The sequence below is a fragment of the Hyperolius riggenbachi genome, chromosome 6 (genome assembly GCF_040937935.1).
Source record: "Hyperolius riggenbachi isolate aHypRig1 chromosome 6, aHypRig1.pri, whole genome shotgun sequence".
NCBI classification, from domain to species: domain Eukaryota; kingdom Metazoa; phylum Chordata; class Amphibia; order Anura; family Hyperoliidae; genus Hyperolius; species Hyperolius riggenbachi.
In genome coordinates this window covers 319,749,456-319,771,874 of record NC_090651.1, presented here as the reverse complement: position 1 = coordinate 319,771,874, position 22,419 = coordinate 319,749,456, and the positions used below count along the sequence as shown (strand labels likewise).

At 45.0% G+C, this 22,419-nt stretch overlaps 1 protein-coding gene across 2 annotated transcripts; it reads left to right on the top strand.

Moving 5' to 3' along the window:
- The first annotated feature begins 722 nt into the window (after positions 1–722).
- On the top strand, positions 723–20,712 carry PRMT1 (protein arginine methyltransferase 1). 2 transcript variants are annotated; one of them, XM_068241370.1, is made up of 11 exons: positions 723–943; positions 4,120–4,173; positions 6,084–6,185; positions 6,267–6,422; positions 8,569–8,632; positions 9,649–9,791; positions 11,551–11,638; positions 14,535–14,650; positions 15,533–15,683; positions 16,603–16,724; positions 19,802–20,712. In XM_068241370.1, exons 1-11 carry the CDS (start codon positions 914–916, stop codon positions 19,883–19,885), a joined length of 1,110 nt encoding a protein of 369 aa, XP_068097471.1. In that variant the 5' UTR covers positions 723–913; the 3' UTR covers positions 19,886–20,712. The 2 variants fall into 2 exon arrangements, with proteins under 2 accessions (XP_068097471.1, XP_068097472.1); XM_068241371.1 differs by lacking the exon at positions 4,120–4,173 and having other exon boundaries at positions 724–943.
- The last annotated feature ends 1,707 nt before the right edge of the window (positions 20,713–22,419 follow it).

The window sequence follows — 22,419 nt, the reverse complement described above, 5'->3', positions numbered from 1 at the left end:
CTTCCGGTAGTAAAATGATCCGAGATTCGGATCAAAGATCCGGATCTCTTCAATGATCCGATTCGAATCATCCGGATCATTGAAAAGATCCGAACTTCCCATCTCTAATAGAAGTGATTATTACCAGCACAGGACCAATAGAGAGCGAATACTGCTTTTGAAGGAGGGCCCCGATGGTCGCATCCTCTGCACTCCCTATTGCTACCACTTTACAAGTCATGTAAATGGTTAGTTGAGGGGGTCAGTCATGTTGTGTTGTTAGTCGTGCACTTTGTTGGAGGTGTGTAAAAGCCTTTTTATTGGCTCTCAATAGATCTGATCCCAGTGATCAAATCTATCCAAAACATAACCAGCGGATGGTCAGGCCCATTTTATCATTCACCCCCACCTCTATAGACATCTTAGTGGAGTTCTACTTTACATTAATGATTCCCTGATCCCCTCTGACGCTTATTATATAGCACCACTGAGGTCATATCACACTGATGGACTGGTCTGCCTGCAGCACAATAGCGGACAAAGCAAGCAGCGCCCCCAGTCAGGTACAAATCTCCCCCACGCTGCTGCCTCCATCATCCATCTCCCCGAAGCACGCTGCGTACAGCGGAAAAGACCTATCACCGCAGAGGGGCGGGGCCACGGCGTGGTAAACGGCCAGATTTAGAAGCCGCAGCCAATCCGCGCGGGGACGTTCGTGACGCGCGCTACGGAAGCCGCACCTTCTCGCTTGTGAGAGGAGAGCACAGCGCGCCAGGCGGTTGCAGCGGTGGGAGGAGCCGGCGGAGGGTTGATATAGAGCTCGGCCTCGCCGCATGTCGCAGTTGCCTTCAGGAAGCCTTTCTTCCATCTGCAGGCTTCGGACGTGCTGAGTGTGTGAGAGGCGAGAGAGGAGGAAGCACGAGGCGCTGACAACATGGCGGAAGCGAGCACCTGCAACATGGAGGTAAGGCAATGGGAAGCCGCCGCTGTGCTGCCGGGTGGGTGGGGAGTGGTGCCGGCCGGGGTTCATTCATTCGGCCTCCAACGTTCGCCTCGCGGCCCGCGCTCTGCTCCAGCGGGTTTTTCACGCAGACGGTTCGCGGCATAAGGGCCGCTGTGGTGACGTCACGCATTGGATGGTCTCCGCGTGTTCCCTCGTGCCGAGTGACGCCAGCGAGGCTCCCCGCTTTCAGCAGGCTCCGCCTACATGCCGGCCATACAATGGGCGGCCTTGTGCGGCGTCCCCACGTGTGCGCCTTGTGCCTGCATGGCCGGGCCTCAATGGGCTTTGTGCTGCTCGGCGGAGAGCGGCCTGAATAATACAACCTGCCTGGGTGTATTAATGTACTGTAGACTGAGATCAGCCGGATCATTTTTTGTTACTTTTTTTTCTTATAGCAGCTATGGGTGTGTGAGGCCTATTCGTAAAGCGGTTGAATGGCTGCCACAATTCCAGTACTTCTGAGGGGTTCTTCACATTGCTGGGTTTAGGAAGGTGGAAGGCAGCTGCATAGCTCGCCAGAACGTGCTTACTAGTTTCATGAGTTTTCCAATAGTGTGTGTCAATAAGCAAGCTACAGATTTCTATCATGATCGTGCCAGGGCTGAGGAGTCGAATACATTTTGGGCACCTGGTGTTGGATTTTTATTTGTACATACTCCGCTGGATCATGCCAGCTACTACAAAATGTATTGTTGCATCACATACTCCAGTGTGAAAATGGCCCTATGCAAGGATGAACAAGTCTGCTGTGGGTTAGTAGTACAGTAGAATCTCTTTATAGTGAACTTCAAGGGACCTGACATAGTAGTTTACTTCTAGTGCAATTGTGTATTCTTACAGGTGTATGGGGGGCACCTGGGGACAGATTGTACTGTAGCCAAAGGTTTACTATGAGACTATTGTAGGACAGCAGAAACTTGTTGAAGTGAGATTTAATTTAGCTAATTTCTGGCTATAGTAAACTCCCCAGGTCCTGCCCGTGTGTCCTGTATGAATGTACACTGACAAATTCTGTTAAGTAAACTACCTGGCCAGGTCCACTGAAGTTTACCATCAAGACATTCCACTGTATAGTAAGAAGCCAAGGTGCAGATCTGTATGCTTGTATCATTTCTACTGGTAAGAAGTGATGTGCTTAGTGGTCTTCAAGTGAATAGAGCCAGTTGGCCTAAAAGCAGTCAAATGAAGAACTCCTGTAGATGTGAAAGGGTGTGGATAGTTAGAGTAACTGTTGGGCATAAAATAAAAAATCATTTTTTTTATCTGGTAAACAAATACGGATGCTAACCAGGCAATCCAGAAGTTAAAGCGGAACTGTAGATTGTTAATAAAGTTTCACTTACATGGTGCTGCCCCCAGCAGCCGTCCTGTCCCGCTTCGCTCCTCAGCGAGTGTCTGTTCACCCGCTGCCAGCTAGTTTCGGTTTTGCTGCCGGGCCACTGCGCCTGCGTGGCTCTTGCCACTCGTATCCTTTCTTTGCGTTCCCCTTTGCAATAGCAGGGACCGCGAAGAAAGGATACGCTTGGCCAGAGCTGCATTGGCATCGACTTACGGGGTCGAGGTACGGGACCGAGCGGTGGCGGGGGAACAGACTTGTTGAAGAGCGGTGTGTGGACAGCTGCTGGGGGCTTGGGGAAGCCCCAGGTAAGTGAAACATGGTTTATTAGCAATCTACAGTTCCGCTTTAAAATCACTATTCCTTTTCTAGTTGATAGATCATTCCCCAATTTACATGACTCCTAATTGAGACACACAAAGGAAGTTGCAGAGCATGCTGGGTTTTCCTTTTTGCTTCTCTACTTCCCCTCAGACTTAACTAATGCAGCCTGATTGGCTGAAGCCTCTTTCCCTCCTGTTTCCCCTCCCACACCTCTGTGGCAGAGCAGTGCTTTTCAGCGTTGCTAGATTTTGGGCGCAGCCGGCACCTCCATAGACTACAATAGCAGCGCTCAAAGACGGAGCCGATGTTGCTTAAAAAACACAATTCGGCCTCCAGCAATCTCTGCAAGTCGAATTTTCATTCCCCCACTATCCAATGGTGGCTTGGAGGGGGAATAGTAATTAAAACGGCCCGGACTTGTGCAGACGCAGGATCGGTCATGTACTGGCTGTATCCTGTGCCCAAGTCTACCGGTGCCAATTTCAAATGTACTCCTCTGTGGACATGACCTGCTACTTTCTGCCATAGTTTAGTGTAGGTTATGAGTGGTTTTAATGTAATCTTTGTAGGATGGTGATTGAACTTGTGCTTTAGTGCTACAAGGTGAGTGTTAGTAGTTGCGCATCCAGTTTTGATTGGCTAAATCTAACCTTCAGTTCTCTGTGCAGCCTGACAAGAGCTTCCTAAAACCTAGCTATAGGGTAGATGAGGTGCAGTATAGGAACAATGCAGTGTAGAAGAAGCAGGAAAGATGCTGGGAACTGGACCTGGTGTATTACCACAAATTAAGAAAGTACAGCGTATTGGACCTAAAGCATACCTGAACTTCATTAATAAGCTTCCCTGGCCGCAAATGTTTCCAATCGGTGCGTTTAGTAGAGGACAGTGTATACTGGGCATGGGCAATAAAGTGGAAACTGTTCTGGCTTCCATGGGATATTTGTGCAGCTTTGAACTTGGCCAATCAAATTCAGCAGAAGGGACTCTGGTTGGTCCAGTTCCAAGCTGCATATATTTTACATGCAGGCAGGTATTGGGGCAATGGAGCAGGTATTACTTTCTAATGCCTGCTACATGCGGATGGGTCAAATTGTTTTCTGATAAGATTTTCTTCTGATTTCTGATCACTTCTATACAAAATTGATCAGACCTGTTGGAAATGATCAATTCTACACTTTTCCCATGGCAACAAACTGGGTTTTTATGTGGTGATGGAAAACTGGATGGGAGCCATCATATGGCATTTAGAAGTTGGAGATACGATACTGGTAAGTCTGAATGCCACTGACCTTCACAAGGCTGTGGGCTATATTGTGTTCTGTTAATGGACAATGTCCACTTTCCTTTCCTGCAGGTTTTCGAATTGACGCATCAGAATTTACTATCCTGCCTTGCTCCTTTTTTTCTTTTTTTATGACATTTACAAAGATCTAACAGAATTTCAAGCTAATACAGTGTCTCGTTACTTTTTTCCTAGAACTTTGTAGCCAAGTTGGCCAATGGATTGAGCCTGCGGACTCCAATGCAAGATGTAAATATCCTTTGTATTCTGATAAAGCGTTGGCCAACTTGGCTATAGAAAATGGCACACCTTTTGTGTGCAAGCAGCTGTATCTTTTGTACAGCAGTAAGTTGACAGGGGCTCAGATGCCAGCAGCAGCATGAGCTGTATGGAGGTTTGAATGCTAGTTCAGTTATTCTGTTGATCTGTGTTAATGGGGGTTCTACTTTGCTGTCTCTGTATAAAATATGCCACAATGCAGTATTTCTAGGGAATGAAGGCAAATTAGAAATTGCCCTTTCAACTACACACACCCTGCTATTTAAAAAGAAAATGCAGTGGCGGTTTTGCTCATTTAAGATTTTTGCCTCAGGTAAATCTTTCAACCTATGATCATCTAAGTATGCTACTTAGATTGGAGGGAAAAATGCAAGTACTATATAGAGGCCAGCTGAAATTTACATTTAATTCATGAATACAAAATGCATTGTTCGTTAAAGGGTTCCTGAGATGGCATAATATGGTCTATTTTTACTTGGGGCTTCAGCCAGCCTCATGAGGTGCGGGCGCTCCCTCCTCATCCCCTCTGGCTCCCTATTCACTTGTAATAGCTCCTGCTAATTCAGCCAGCTGTGCGCTTCTGCGCATGTTACCCAGGAGTGTGATGGACGGTACATGCGCAGACGAGTGGCCAGCTGGATTACTAGGAGCTATTACATGAGGATGGCAAGGGACCCCATGTAAGAATAAATACACCATATTATGCCACCTCTGGTTCTCTTTAAATGATTCTAGTCTACAACTCTGGAGTCCTGTGTCAAAATGTGTTAGCTGATCGCTGACAGTTACTAAGATGTGGGAGAACTGCTGGTTACTTCATTAGTTAACACTCCGAGTGCTAGTCTGTGTGCCCCTGATCTCCCTCACTGTAACCACACATGGTACAGTCTGTCACTTTGAAAGATTTCCCTATTTTCTGTCTGCACAGAGGGTGACGGAAACTCTCACAGATGAGACTGCTATAAAATTCTAAGATTCTAACCTCTCTCCACACTAGCCATAACTAAAATGGCTTCATTTTGCTGGGATTGACCTTGCTGGATATTTGCCTCTAGGACCAGGTCTGTAATGGATCTTGGAGCAGGTGAATGGTCTCAATCACTAAAACAAATGTCCTTCCAGTATGCTCAGGCAGTACTTGGCAGCTACAAGCATGAGCATCTGGACCGCCATAGTCCTGTAGCTGAATTGCATCATGCCCAGGAATGTGCCAGGTGAAGGTGCATCTGTCTAACATACCATTGTCCAGTTTTGTGTCTTGTCCCTTGGATTTTGGTATTTCCCCAGTTCTGTCCTGTTACTTGCTAGCTTGGTTTTAAATGCCAGATTCTGGGCTTTACTAAATTGAATAAAGATGGCAGCCCCTGTCCTTCTGTGTCCTTTTTATAACATGCAATTTGTATATTTGATGGCTCTGAGACCCTCTAATTATGGATGGTTTAGCTGGGCATAAATAAGGTATTCCCTGCATTGTTCCTCCCATTGCCTCAGATAGGAGGTAAGCCATTATCAGTATTTGCGATTTGTATCGATTCAGGGTGCTTCTTGATATAGTTGTAGTCCCCATGCTGTTGTGAGTGAACATTTTTCACTCCAGGGTTGATGGGAAGTGGTGATCCATTTATCCTTTACCCAAATTACATGGTGTGGTTGCCTGAATTGGTGGTCAACCTAACTTAGTACATTCTCATTTAATATTCTGTTAAGTTGCACTATAGCTGGCTTCTAGGGTGCTCCTTTGTATTTCTTAGCCTAACTGAAGTGCTTTAGCCGGGCTTAGATGAGACTTTTGAAGGTTATTAGAGGTTTGTAGGTTAGCAGTAGCTCTTAGATCTTATGCTGTTGGGTGATGTGTGCCTTATGTGTACTGTTTTCTCTAGGTTTCCTGTACCCAACCAGAAAGCAGCGTAAAGCCATCTGCTGAAGAAATGACCTCTAAAGACTACTACTTTGACTCCTATGCGCACTTTGGTATTCATGAGGTAAGTGCTCATCTGTACATTTATTAAGCCTGCACAGTTAGTTATTAGAGCGTTGCTAAATAATTGCTGTCTTTATTACAGGAAATGTTGAAGGATGAAGTACGTACATTAACCTACCGTAACTCCATGTTCCATAACAGACACTTGTTCAAGGACAAGGTTGTCTTGGATGTTGGGAGCGGAACAGGAATCCTCTGCATGTTCGCAGCGAAGGCTGGGGCAAAGAAAGTTATTGGGGTAAGGAGACCGATCACAGACCATGTTTTATTTAAGGTGCACAAAGGGTCTGGCTTTCTGAGTATGAATGCCTTATATTGAACTTGCTGAAAATAGACCTTTAGGACAGTCCATGTTCAGTGACTTGTAGCTGCAGCATCTCTTGTAAATCTAGTACAACTGTTGCTGTTTAGTAGTGTTACTGTAAATGTAAACAAATAGCAACATTAAGATCCTAAAACTGTGGCTGGATAATGTACTGGTTAAGGGCTCTGACACAGGAAACCAGGGTTTAAATATGTTCTTTCTGTTCAGTAAGACAGCAGCTATTCAATAGACTTTGAGCAAGTCTCCCCAACACTGCTACTGCCTATAGAGCGCACAATAGTGGCTGCAGGTCCAGTATTTTGAGTCAGCCAGGAGAAAAGCATAATAATAGTTCTTGTCACTTGAAACAATCATTTGTGATGGTTTCAGGTAAAAAACTAGCGTGCTAGAGATGGTATTTGCCCTTGTTGCTTGCTGCTTTCTCTGCTGCAGCTGGCGTTTAGGCACTAAATTGCGGGTGGTAGTGTATCACCTAGTGCATACAGATGTCACTGCACCACACAATTCATCCCCTAGCTTCATGATGAATAACATGACCACAGGGCCCTACATGCTGTAACTTTATCTTCAGCAGCATGAGACTTTAGTGTTCTTGCACAGGCTACATCCAACGCTGCATGTTTTAATTGCACCCTCTTCAGCTGGGGGAACAAATTACCAATATTTTTGGGATGTGGGCTTAAACTGGGATACCACAATACGCTTCGTGTGGTGTCCTAGCTGAGATTTGACACTAGGACTCAAATCATGAGTCAAGAGTGCTAACTAGTGATGGCCCGAACTGTTCGCCTGGCGAACCTTTCTTGTCCTCTTACTACTTCCGGGTCGCAATGACCCGGAGTAGTACGCCTGCGCTGCCCGGCGGAGCGCATCCTAGATCGCGCTCCCGTTGCCGGGCACTTTCTGCGCATGTGTGTGACGTCACGCTCATGCGCAGAGTGCCCGGCAACGGGAGCGTGATCTAGGACGCGCTCCGCCGGGCAGCGCAGGCGTACTACTCCGGGTCATTGCGACCCAGAAGTAGTAAGAGGCCCAGAGTAGCAGAGCGGTTCGCCGGCGAACAGTTCGGGAACTGTTCGCTACATTTCTAGTGCTAACCACTACACTTATGAATGCTGGGAAGGGTAACAAATGCTGTATCCTAATTTTTGGTTACCTTTATAAATGTGGCTTATACACTTAAAGGAGTTATCAGGCATTTTAAAAGATAAGTGCTACTTACCTGGGTCTTCCTCCAGCCACAAGCTCCCAGCATGTCCCTCGCCGCAGCTCCGCTGTCAGCCGTTTGCCGCTGCCTCCTGGTCTCTGGCGATATCGGGCCGACCTGGAGGTCTGCCTGTACTGCGCGAGCGGCGCTGTCGATCACTGCCACGTGGCCTGGAGCGTACTGCGCAGTACTCTCCGGTCTACATGGTGATCGACAGCGACGCTCACGCAGTACCGGACGTCGTTGCTGGGGATCAGTCGGCGGCGGTGAACGTCGGAGCTGCTGCGAGGGACATGCTGGGAGCTTGGGGCTGGAGGAAGCCCCGGGTAAGTAGCACTTTTCTTTAAAAATGCCTTTAGCTATAGTGCCCCTTTAAGCAATCATTTAAATTTATCCATTTTTGGACCCTTTAGCATACATATGTGTTGGAGGATTGTTTTATCACATTATGCACCTTTTTGCAAATGTTTGTTTTTCCTGTCGATAAACATTTAGAGACATGCATTGACGTCAGTTGTTTTACCTTTCTGACGCCAATGCAGCCTATACCATTCTGAAAGAGGGAGGCATCTTGTCCTGTATAGTGAGTGGCTGTTTTCCACCCCTCTTGCCATCTCATGTATTTTTGCCCATTTTGTAACTGCTCTATCGAGCAGTTACTTAGCTTACAGCAGCCGCCGTAAAGAGATGGATGCTGCGTACTATGTTGTGAGTGGCTGTGTATGCTGCCTGGCTGCCAAGGACCCCCTTTTTCCTATTTCCTATTCCCCCCCACCCCGTTCAGTTAAGGTTCCCTTTAGAAAAAAAAAGTATCATACGTTTATATAAAACTTTTTTTTTTTTTTCTTTCAGATTGAGTGCTCCAGTATTTCTGATTATGCAATCAAGATTGTGAAGGCAAACAAACTAGATCATGGTATGTTGGTGCTTTTATAATTGGGATTGCATTTTAGCTGGGTGGGGAAAATCTGTATGTGGCAACTTGTGTGTGCAACTTTTCTATAGTTTTTCACAGTGCATCCCCAAATAACTCCAGCCAGCTTTCTAACATGCTCTCCAAAGGTGTCCTAGCTTTGAGACGCCCTTACTGTCCCTAACTTTATAGGTTTTTTTTTTTTAGTTACCACAGAGCAGGCTTTCTCAGCCAGTGTTTCTTGAGGACATTGAGTTTCTGGCATCTTCCTCCTGGTGACTCTGGAGGGGGGCTAGCTTGGCTCGCTGAATCTACATGTTCCAGCCTTCCTACTTTGACAGGCACAATGGTAATGTCATTTGTCACATGACCATTATGCTGTGGAGAATGGCTATGGAAGAGGCTGGAACGGAGGACTGGTGAAAAGGAAAAATCAAGCATGTTATAAGCAGTAGGGTTGCCACAGTATACCATGTGCATAGTAATCATACCATGCAGTCATGGTTTTTTGGGGAGGGAGGCTGTGGCGTGGGGGTAAACACATACTTGCATCGCCGGGATCCATGTACTAATTCCTTCCTGTTGTGTTCCATCCACTGTTACAGGGAGATGGAACACAAGTACATATAGCATTAGTAAGTATTGTAATAAGGAGGCAGTTATGTGGACAACTACATTAGGGATAGTAGAATAAAGCGTGCTATTGTGGGGACTACAATAGGAAGCAATTAAACATGGGCTATTATAGGAAGAACTAATGGGAGGCATGAAATGGGTGCACTAGAAAAGACCCAACTAATCCATGCCTCCTGTGAAATGACTCCCTCTACCCCCACTAATGAATGGCTTTCTCATGTAGTGGCTCTTGATCCTACATGTTTTAAGGGTTGCAAAAGGGGTTAAAGGCTGCCAGTGTCTGACTACTGACAGCCTGGAAGGCTGGGTTGTGACAGCAGGCTGGTCAGGGAAATGATTTTCCAGTAGGATTTTTCATGCAACTTGTCTTGCACTGTTTGCAGTTGTAACAATCATCAAGGGCAAAGTGGAGGAAGTTGAGCTGCCTGTGGAGAAAGTTGACATAATAATCAGTGAATGGATGGGATATTGCCTCTTCTATGAATCCATGCTGAACACCGTTATCTACGCACGAGATAAATGGCTGGTAAGAATCTAAAATATTTAAATTTGTTTGTTGCACAATGGTGTTTTTTTGTGTGGAGGGGCTGCATTAGACTGTGCCTGTAGCATAAAGTGGAACTCCAGCTAAGCTTTGCACTGCAAAATGGTTTACCAAAAACCATTCAGTTGGGCGCTAATGCTACTCTGCAAACACAAACATGCAGATCATTTTGCATCGGTTCCCATGTCACTTGGGGGGTACAAATGTGCAGAACATGGCTATTCCTGGACACTAACTGTAGCGTCCACCAAAACAATGGTGTTAGTTTGGAGTTGACATAAATGAGGGAAAAGGCCATAAGTACCATAGTCTAATAATTGCTTTCTATTCCAGTGACGATCACCCATATGAACCAGGGTGGACGTTTCTAAACCTTGGGCACATCAAAACCATATTTTGCCAATCGGCTAATTAGAAACTATTGAATAAGCTGTCATTAAATTGCAGATGAGAATTCACAGCTGCACTGATTAGTGGCTTGGAAAATGTCTTAAAAGAGAATATCGCAGACCTTTCATTCCAAAGTATGCATTCAAATCCCCACCTCAGCTTCATTTGGTCTGGATCAACTCTGAATTTGACCATTTTTGCTGACAAAGCAGATGTTTTGAGTGAACAGATTTCAGCAGTAAGCCAATTAGAATCAGATTGGAGACGGGTGGTGCCTAGCCAGGCACCCCTGAAACAGTCTGGGTAGAGCCCTATGCTGTTCTGCTGTGTAGAACTTTCCCAACGCTTGAGGCTTGGCTTAACTTGTACTTGAGATGGCGAATATGCAGGCTGGACCGACATCACAGGTGCCTATAGGCACAATGTCCTAGACTTCGCCCTTCATAAACCTACAAACAGCCACTGAATCGCTATGCAAGTGTGCTGGCTGGCCCGGCTGTCACTTTTGCTTTACTTGTGAGTAAAATCTCAGTGACACTGCATAGGGAATGAGGAGGCAGCGCTCAGGAAGGGGAGTGGAGCCGCCTTTCCATCAGGTGTCTGTAGGCATGTGCCTTATGGTAAATCCAGCTCTGTGAATATGGCAGCATTTATACTTGCCTGGGGCTTCCTCCAGCCCCATGTATGCCATTGCCTCCCTCGCCATCCTCCCAAGTGGCTCTGTTCTTTTACAATCTTAGCTAGTAATGGTCTCCAGTCTCATCAATGGAGCATGCCAGGCCACAGGGTGCATACAGCCCCACTGATGCGATGTGCGCCTATTAATGGCTAAGATTGGAAACCGAGACGCCTGGGAAAGTGGTGAGGCAGGAAACTGAGTACATGGTGTTGGAGGCAGCCCCAGGCAGGTATAAATGCTGTCATATGCGCAGTGTCCGAAACACTTAAAATCCTGGCTAGACAGTTGAGACAATGTGCCTGGCATGGGTGAGTTGTAGTTTGTTTGGGATGAGTAAATTCATCAAGGACATATATAAAGTAGACTGTTAAGATTTAGACTGTTTTAGTATAGCCAGTTGAGGTCCAGTAACACTGTTGTAGCTCAGCACAATGCACAATATAGGTTGCATTTTAATTTTCTGATTTTTCTTGTCTGAAGTGCTATAAAAGTGCACTGCTAGTAAGCATTTCATGATCTGCATTGTTGGTTTCAGTGAGCGACTAGTAAAAAAACTGTTCCCTGTGTGACTTTGCTTAGGGCTATGCTTTCACCCTAGAACTACTCCACTATGGGGTTTGGCATTTTGTTTTTTTTTTGCTTTTAAAGTCTTGCAAATTTTTGTATTTTTAGACACCTGATGGGCTTATATTTCCTGATCGTGCAACCCTCTATGTGACCGCTATTGAAGATAGACAATACAAAGATTACAAGATTCACTGTAAGTATTGTCAGCATGTAACTGTTATAAACTGTTAGGCAGTTTATAACATGCATCTAAATTGATATAAAGGGGTATGAGATGCAACTGGTGCTCATCCCTTCCATGGAAAGCTGTAGTGCTTAGCACATCTTCAACCAAATGCTGCCTTCTTGATGAAGACTTAGTATGGCTAATATAAAATTGAACCCTTCAAAGGACTTCCAAAGGGGACGCAACAAACTTATTACTTATCTGGGGCTTCTTCGAGCCCCTAGCGGCTGTCTCATTCCCTCACCCCACAGCCCTGGTCTATGCTGGCCTTCCGTAATTCGCGACTTACTGGCGGGTCGGCTTTTTTAAAGCCCACATGGGCTCTGGTGCGTACTGCACCTGTGCAGTAGTTGTGCCCACATCTGGCACATACTGGGCACAAGTGCTGGCACAGAAGAGCCGATCATTATGGGTGGCTAGCAGGGGCACTGAGGCTGCAATGGGGGACTGAGATGGCTGCTAGGGGCAGGAACAAGCCCCAGGTCTCTCACCTGGAAGTCCTTTAAATGTAGAGGGGCCAATGATCTGTTCCAGTCAGATTCTATACACAGGCATTTGAGTTGGGACAGCAAAGGGCCCTACATGTACAGTTTATGCAGGGCTGTGGAGTCGGTCCAAAAATCCACCGACTCCGACTCCTCAGTTTAGGATTCCTCCGACTCCTCTAATTTGCATATTACAATTTTGTTGATTAAAAGTATGTAACATGAAATTCGTCTCTTAACTGCCAACGCTTAGGAATTTTACAAGACAACTGAAGTGAGAAGGATATGTAGACTACTATATTTATTCCCTTTAGACTAAAACTAGTCCTTGGTAAGAGTACTTGTAAAAGGTACAAACCGGAACAAAGAACATCTATCAGGCCCTAGGCAATGTAAGTGTGGGTACATGTAAGCATGATGTGCAGGTACTCTACAGGGGAATGAGGAGATTGTAAACAGACAACACCTCTGTGTTCAATGTGCACAGCATTCTCAGTGGATTCCCTGAAGCTCTGTGGGGAGTGCATATGTAGAGTATACTACTACTGTGTAACAAAGTAAACCTGAGACAGATGAAATTAAAGTTTTATACATACCTGGGGCTTCCTCCAGCCGCCTTCAGGATAATCAGTCCCTCGTTGTCCTCCTCCACCACCTGGATCTTCTGCTATGAGTCCAGATACTTGAGCCAGTCAGGCGTAGTGCGCATGCACACACTCCGCCGCCAGGAGCATACTACACCTGTGCAGCACTATTGCGCAGGTGCAGAATGTTCCTGGCTGTGGGAGCGTCATGTGGCCGGACAGCGCTGACTGGCTGAATTACCAGGACTCATAGCAGAAGATCCGGGTGGTGGACAGTGAGGGACTGATTAGCCTGAAGGGGGCTGGAGGAAGCCCCAGGTATGTATAAAACTTTACTTTTCATCCGTCTCAGTTACCCTTTAATTTGTAGTCACCAAACCAAATTTTAACATATCAAATTATTTGATTTCATCAGCAAAGGGAGTGCATACATTTGCATAAATCAGCATCAATGCAGAATTATTTCCATCTCGTTGACCATCTCTATTAGTGACACAGCTACACATCAGGCTTTATTCTTACAGCATAGATGTTGTTTAGTATATATGTTACGGTCAGAACCCGAAGTGTGGCCACTTTGCGTTCTGGCCAGCCACTTCGGGTTCTGGCCGGCCAATGTGCGAAGTGGCCGCAGCGCAGCGGCCACTGTTAGAAATGGCATGATGACACATAAGTTACAATGTATTTTATGGCCGTCACGCTGCGGCCAAATGTATTAGAAGTCTCGCACTGCCTCCTCTCCTCCTCCCCCCGCCTCTCATCTCCCTGCCTCTATACAATATACGTAGCAGCCGGCGGGGACATGCAGCCGGAGAGTCGTTCGTCGCGGCATGGGAATCCTGCCGTTCCTGCAGAGCGGGTGCTGGCAGAAGCAATGTCTGCAGCCTCCCCGCTCTGCTGCCCTGCCGCAACGAACGACTCTCCGGAACACGCGTGTCCCTGCTGGCTGCTCCGTATGTGGTATAGGAGGCAGGGAGAGGAGAGAGGCGGGGGGAGGAGGAGAGGAGGCAGTGCGAGACTTCTAATACATTTGGCCGCAGCGAGACGGCCATAAAATACATTGTAACTTATGTGTCATCATGCCATTTCTAACAGTGGCCGCTGCGCTGCGGCCACTTCGCACATTGTCCAGCCAGAACCCGAAGTGGCTGGCCAGAACGCGAAGTGGCCACACTTCGGGTTCTGGCCGTAACATATATAAGAGATTCCTGTGTACACATCATATATACAGTCACAATCAGATATGTATATCTGTCCTTAAAAATACGAGGACTGCTTTTTTTGAAGCAGCACAAGTAACTAATTTTGATTGGTTTATTTCATTTTTGTGGACTAAGCACAGCTATTACTGTATATATACTGTATATATACATTATTTTTAATGACTATTATCTGAGAAATATAACATTTTATCATATTTTCTATTTTAAGTACAGTTACAAATTCATTAGGAGTCGGAGTCGGTGCATTTTTTCCCGACTCCGACTCCAGGCACCCAAAATTGCCCGACTCCACGACTCCGACTCCACAGCCCTGAGTTTATGTGAGCAACATTTTTAGAATTTAATGCCAGGGCTGTGGAGTCAGAGCAATTTGTGGGTACTAGAGTTGGAGACAGATTCTTAGCCATGCAAGAGCTGAGTTGGTTTTATAAATTGAGTAGGAGTTGGATGAGTTTTGTCCTGACGCCATGGCCAGAGCACAAAACTTAGAACTCATTTTAATGAAATCCTTTGTTGGCAAATGTCTTTGGTAAATATGCTGTATTTAAGTTAAATTGTTTGTTCTTTCTAGGGTGGGAGAACGTGTATGGATTTGATATGTCTTGTATCAAGGATGTTGCAATTAAAGAACCCCTTGTTGATGTGGTTGACCCCAAGCAGTTGGTCACAAATTCCTGTCTTATTAAGGTATGTAGTCATTGATGGATCTTAAAGTCTCCCTTTTGAATTACTTCTCACATTGGGTATAACTCTAGTCTCTTTAGATATTTTTATGTTCTGACATCAAAATATGCCAGCAATTTCAAGATTGTGCCCCCTCGGTCTTAGTGCAGTTTAACTTTGAAATGGTACTGGATTGTCAGATGGCTAATGAAGTTTTGTTTTGTTCCATTTAACTCTCCTAAATCTTTTTTTTTTTTTTTTTTTGTGTGTGCCATTTATATAGTGCTAACAAGCTATTTATTTTTTAAATGTCATACTAAATTTCATTTTACTGTTACTCAGTGTGGCTGACTATCTAACAAGAGAGTTGTAGATTACCAGTGTGTATTTGGGCGGAATCCCACAAGAACACACTACTAGCAGTTCGAGGGCGGTGCAGACCATGAGTTCAGGAGTTACAAATACTTCCAACTTGATTCCAATTATGGCCACTCATACTAGTGTTTTTGTGACTTGGATGGCAGCGTTCAGCTTGCATGTAATGCATATCTAATGGCCAGAGGATACACATAATTCTAAACTACTTCAAAAAAATCTGGTTGTTCTCTAAAATGGTTCAGCCAGGACATGTCTGTATCAGGCTGACAAATTTTGTAGGGTGACCATAGCTTGCCTGAGGGGCTTCATACTTGTGCATGGATAGCACTTGGCGCTTTTAGGATGAATATGTTGGTGTGCTGCCTTCAGTTTGGACTTTCGATCATATTCGATTATAAGAAATTCAGTGTAGTTATAGGTTGGTTGTGGTGGTTCAGTGTTCTACTTTTTTTTTTTTTCACATTCCTATTTCGCTAGTTTAATGTGAACATAAAGGTTTTACAACAGGTATGTTTTCCCCATTTGCAGGAAGTGGACATCTATACGGTTAAGGTTGATGACCTAAGCTTTACCTCTCCCTTCTGCCTTCAAGTGAAGAGAAATGATTACATCCATGCCCTGGTAGCCTATTTCAACATTGAGTTCACGCGCTGCCACAAAAGGACGGGCTTCTCTACAAGTAAGTGTTCCTGTACTAGAGATGCAATTACTCAGGTTGGCAAGGCATTCAGGGAAGCTGCTGATCTCATGTGACAGGAGGAAAATGGATGTTTGCTCTGTTAAGAGAGCTGGAAGAGCATATCTGTATCTGAAGATGTGGCAAGTCTATATCCTGACAGTGTAATTAGTTTAGGCTGCTACCGATTGTCTTGATGTGATCAGTGGTTTGGTAAGCTTTGCTGTGAGTACTTGGGCTAGACACCCTTCTATACTGGCCTGCTCACTCCCATGGCAATGTGCTGTCTAAGTGATGAGAATATGAATGCTTCGCTTGGAGGCACTGCTCTTCATATAGACCCATTTAACACAGGTGGGTGATCAGTCAGCTGATCATCTCCACTGGTCTGGCTCTTAGTACCAGTCCTAGAGAGGCGTCCCCATTGAATTAGATCTGAGGGTTGTTGTGCTCACATGTCACGGGCCACTGCTGCCCTGTAACACCTTTGTGTGTCAGTGTTTGACACAAGTAGTGGTACTACTATTTTAAATTGCACTGGCAGGTGGGATGCTGAACTGCTGAGCAAGCCCCTGACTGGCCAGAATGCCGGCGGAAATCGTGAGATGCTTATTTTGAGTTGATACAAAAAATGTTTTGTCTTGCCATTGGGCTAATAAAATGCAGTCGCTGCTGATTTGGCTTGGCCCAGTTCCAAACTGCAAAATTGTATCATTTACATATCACCCTACAGAAAATATGAAAGTCGCATTTTAACTTATGACAGATTGTTCAGGGTGGCTACCCAAGGTATTTTTAAATTCTGTATTGACAGAACTCTTGAAGTAGAAGGCCAAACGTTCTAGCATTGGAATAGAAACACCACAGCTTTAACTTTAGCTTTTCAACTGTATCTGATCCTGTAACTTCCCCCCCCCCCAAGGTCCAGAGTCTCCATACACTCACTGGAAACAGACTGTCTTCTACATGGAGGATTATCTGACTGTTAAGACTGGGGAGGAGATCTTTGGAACAATAGGCATGAAGCCAAATGCCAAGAACAACGTAAGTCATGTGTTAATCACAAGTGTAAAATGTTTTCATGGAAGCCATCCTTAATGGACTTAAGCTCATGCTTCATATTTTATCTTTAAGGGTTAGGTTAAGCTAGGTCTTTAACCACTTGCCGACCACGCACTCATAACTCGCGTCGGCAAAGTGACAGCTGCAGGACCAGCGACGCAGATCTGCGTCGCCGGCTGCAGGCTAATCAGGAAGCAGCCGCTCGCGCGAGCGGCTGCTTTCTGTCAATTCACGGCGGGGGGGGGGGCTCCGTGAATAGCCTGCGGGCCGCTAATCGCTGCTCGCAGGCTAAATGTACACACAAGCGGAAATCCGCTTTGTTTACATTTGTACAACGCTGCTAACAGTAGCAGTGTTGTACCAGATCAGCGATCCCCGACCAATCAGCGGCCGGGGATCGCTGTCACATGACCGGCAGGAGCCTGTTAGAGGCTGCACAGGACAGATCCGTTCCTGTGCAGCCTCTGATCTCCGAGGGGGGAATCCTGCGGTGAAGGGGGCTTTGAGGTGCCCCCCTCCTGCCAGCCATACGCAAGCAGGAGCGATCAGACCCCCCCAGCCCATCCCCCTAGTGGGGGAAAAAAAGGGGGGCGATCTGGTCACTCTGCATGTTCTGTGCTGGAGGCTGTAGAGCCCTCCCAGCACAGATCTTCTAAAACAGTGCTGGTCCTTAAGGGGGGGGGGGGGGTAAAGGCTGGGTCCTCAAGTGGTTAAAGAACAAGCGACACCCATGCTAACCTAGAAATAAAAAAACACATGTAGATAAATACTACTTCTACTTACATAACAGATGTATTGTGCCTTCCATGTAATGATTCCTGTTGTAGTTCCCCCCCCCCCCCCCCCCCCCATTCTAACTGGTTCAGTGAGGCACTATAGTACAGACACTGCAAAGCTACAAACTCGCATGTTCTGTGCTATGGGAAGGAGGGGCAACTCTGGTACATAAGTTATTTTAGGAACTGTGCTTGCATAGGATATTCAGCAATGCAGCTGCACACATGCTAGATTCCACCCCAGCTGAAAACATACTACATGGAACAGATTGGGCAGTTAAGCTTTCATATTACATGAAAGTGGGAAAGTTGGCCCATCCACGTTGGATTTGTATGCACCCTTGTGCCTGGTACACACCATGCAATATTCAGTCAAATGGAGTCTGACAGTTCTGATCATTCTTCTGATTTGTTTTTTAATTTCCTGATCACTTCTGTACAAAATCAATCAGAAAAACTCTCGCAAATCAGATTTGACTTGTCAAAAAAATCAATCCAACCCATCAATCTGATGGGCAATTGGTACAAACTTTAAATTTTTACCACCACCTCAATGTAGTTTGAGGGTTTACTTAAAGGACAATTGTAGCAAGAAGTATATGGTAACAGCCCAGTGTTCTCCCCAGAATTTTTTTCCAGCCGTGTGGCATGAAATAGCAGTGTGGCATGAAATAGTAGCCGGGTGGGGCGAGAGGGAATGCAAGGCCGGTGCTTCTGTGAGCAACTCTGCTTACAGCATAGGTGAGCCGATGACAGCCGGGTGCTCACCAAAACTAGCCGGGTGGAGCACCCGGCTAAAAGAGCCTGGGGAGAACACTGCAGCCATATTTATTCGCTTTTTAAACAATGCCAGTTGCTTGGCAGGCCTGCTGATCTGTCTGTAGTGGTCTGAATAACACCACAAACAAGCATGCAGCTAATCCTGTCAGATCTGACTGTCAAACCCCTGATTTGATGCATGCTTGTTCAGGGTCTATGGCTAAATGCATTAGAGGCAGGATCAGGATAGCCAGGCAACTGGTATTGCTTAAAAGGAAATATATCAACCTCCATATCCCTCTCCCTACAGTTGTCCTTTAAACAATCTGTTTAAAGTATTCTATGGCCTCAATTCACTAAGCTTATCTCCTGTCTTTAATAACTCTTCTAGAGTTGTTACCATGGTGATAAGGCATGTAGTATTCAGGAAACCTTTTACCTCAGGCAAACCTAAAGTTAACTCCTGTCTTTAAGATAACTCTTTAATCCTTAAAATAACTCCAGAGTTAGACAGGCTGTTCATTAACTGCGTGTGAAAATAACTACAGAGGAGGTAACTTGACTCTCTTACTGTGTGGAGGTAAGTTTTCTCTTGCCTTATTATCTCCAGCATGATCTTAGTGAATTGAGGCCAAAATGTTTCCTGAATACTATATGCCTTATCACCATGGTAACAACTCTAGAAGAGTTAGTGAATTGAGGCCTATATCTGTTGGCTTTCATACTACATGGATGTGGTAAAATTATTCAGTGATTGGCTAATCATCATTGAAAGTGTACTAGGCTTTAGCGCAGGAAGGAGCAGACTTGTGCTTTCCTATTGGTTTGTACCTGTCCATTGGGCTTTTGTTTTACAAATAGTTGATGTTGCCAGCCATCTGCTAAAACTTGCATGCCTCTGCTCCTAAGTGGTAGTGGACATTCACTCTCCATGAGTGGTGCAATAGATTTGTGCTGTATACAGTACCACTACGGAAGTTAACTGAGCCTTAGAGAATCTGTACTCTAATATTCGTACATTAAAAAGCATACCATTCTATTCATTTTCTCCTGTGCCCCTCTGTGCTGTTTCTGCCACTCTCTGCTGCAATCCTGGCTTGTAATTAACAGTTTTAGGCAGTGTTTACAAACTAACCAGCTTCTAATAGGCTCAGCTAAGCATAATGTGTGAGTCATTCAGAGTGTGCAGGGGGCCTGCAGAGGGTGTGTATCGCTTCTACCAATCACAAGCAGCCCTGCACATTCCACACAATCAAACCTTAGCCCGACAAACAGGACAGAGGAAAGATACATTGATTTATTACAGAGACAGTGCAGTTAGGAAAGACTGCAGTAAGCCAGAGCAGATTAGAACAGGCATAGGAACTTATAGGATAGAACTAAGGCTGAAACATTTGTTAGTCTCTTTAAAGTAAAAAACACGTAAGTAGCATTGGTATCAAATGTCAATTTGAAATGGGCTGTTAGCTGTATAGAAACCAGGGCTGCACATCAGTTGACACCTTTTTGTTTTTCTTTCTATAGCGTGACTTGGATTTCACAGTTGACATCGACTTCAAGGGCCAGCTCTGTGAGCTGTCATGTTCTACGGACTACAGAATGCGCTGATGAAACGACTATATAATTGACCAGCCTGACGACACTTCATGTATACATTTAGCTGTGTGGTTTTTATTTACATAGAAAACACCTTTTAACCCTTTCTGCTGGCCCACAAGCAGAAGGGTTTTTTAGAATCCCTGACCAATCCCGAGTGTCCCACCCGCACTAATGGCTTGGTCTTCCCTTCAGAAAGTAAAAACAAAAAACCTTTGGGCTGAGGGGAAATTCAAACAACCAAATTTGTAAATAGAAATTCATAGTGTATTTTCTAAAGGGAGTTAAGGGGTGGCAGGCCTAATTACGCATGCAGGGCATGGATAGAATAATCCTTTGTCCTGTGCAGATGAGGCCTGCCACCATTTGTGAGCTAAAGTTACTCCATTCCTAAAATGTAGTGCTTCTAGAATCACATCTCCACTCTTGACTGTCTTCTACAGTATTGCTTCAAAACTTAGCATGTCTTAGAGGATTTTTTTTTCTTTATTTTGAGCTGTCCTACGGCAATAATGGAAGCTTTGCCACCAACAGAGCAGCGTTGTCTTGTAGTAATCTACATTAACAAGGGAGCTGGTTTGCTTCTTAGCAGCATGGACTCTTGGTGGTGAGGGAAATCTCTGTCCCTTTTAAACACAGCAGGTGCTCTACAGTGTTTATAAAAGAACTGGTTCTCAGGCGCTGCCATTTTGTACTTTTTTGTTTGTTTTTTTGTATGTCCTCTACATGGAAAGGATTTTATTTTACAGATCTTCTCAAAGGCTGCCCATTGTGACTGTTTTCATAAGTTATGGTTTTTATATGGTTACATTCATAACGAAAATAAAAAGTGAACTGTGGCTTTGTGTGGTATTTCTATTTTAAAAAAAAAAACTTGCTTAACAATTTTACTGATGGTCCTGAAAGTAGTTAAATGTTACGGTAATTGTTAGGGCTTTCTTCCACTACACATAGATAAAATGCAGAAAAACTGACTCCCAATGAATGCCTATGGGAAAATCTGCATCAGAAAAATTGCATTTAGTGGAAACGGGCCCATAGACATTGGAGTCAGTTTTTCTGCATCCAATCTGTGTGTAGTGGAAACAGGCCCTTAACCTTCTTCTTAAAGGACATCTGAGGTGTTATAAACTGTTCTTATCACCTTGCTTCGACACCATCGTCTCACAGACTGTGAGATCACTTGACTCTCCACACCGCAAACAGCATATAGACTTTCTCAGGCTTCTTCAATGTTTACGTTATTTATTCAAGTCACAGAAAGACAGATACAGTCATCATATCCTAGCTATGCCAATCTTCATGTTGCGTTACAAGCTCGTGATGAGACTCCCTGCTGAAGTCTATCAGGTACCTTCTTCTTAACTACGTTACACTAAACTACCTATGTACAGCATACATTATATCAGATTACAGAAAGGAAGAACATGCTTAGAAGTCGTCCCAGTCAGCCTTGCTAGCTAGTGCGGAAGGAAGAAGCAGAAGTGAGCTCTCGTAGCTCCCTCAGCCTTTAATACTGACTAGGAAAGAGTTAAATATGACATCATCTTCACCACCCCCTAAACCAGATTATTGGTGGACCCACTCGTGGTGTCGTCATACACACCTACTTGATTGATAATCAATGAGGCATTTGACCCATATGCAGGAACGTGGATGTTAATTAAATATGGCCAATGTTTTCTGTTCCTGTGGTGTAGTGTTAAGGTCAGAGTAGTCCGATGGCCTTCTTTTAGGAACATGTTCTCAGTATCTGCGTGTATCCTCTGCTACACGCAGACCCTGAGATGCCTCTGCCTGCATCACAAAAATCTCTATTTATTTTAAAGGCATACACTGCGGACAAGCCTTTTACATAAAACTCAGGCCAAGTAACTGAGGCCTACTTAAATTATAACAATCCCCCCTAAAACGGCTTGACCCGCAGATCCCAGCGTCTGAACCTCCCAGTACCTGGTTTCTTTTCTTTTATGTTTCACTTTTCGATGTTCGTGCTCACGCAACTTCTCTGCTCTAGGCGATTACCCCTGGAAGAGAGCGAGCAAGACCTCTTGGTCTTCCTGTAACCAGGCTCTCTGGGGAAGCCCTACTTCTAAGTCCCTCTATACCACATGCTCAGCATTTGCGTCACTTGCGTATCACTCACAAACTTGCATGACCACAGAAAAGTGAAACTCGTTTGGTTGTTACAAAACGGAGCAGTGCCAGGTGCCTTCTAAAAGAGCGCCTTTATACAATCAGCTCCATCACAGGTACTACTAAACCTATACCCGTAACCCTGTATATCCCTTAATTTAAACTATTGGTTCAGGAGATTGTTTATGAGGCACCAATCTCTGGACCAGGTTAATTTGTTTTACGTAATTTTAACACGCAACCTCACCTGGATAATGATGCCTAAAGTTGTCATCCCCATCCAGACGACCAGTGGGTGTAGAAAGAACTTTGGAACTGCAGAGGCCCAGTCTGAGTGTCCCTGGAACATCACCGGAACCCTTGTCCACCAGGTCAGACTGGCACTCACCTGCTCATTTTTGTGTTCTACC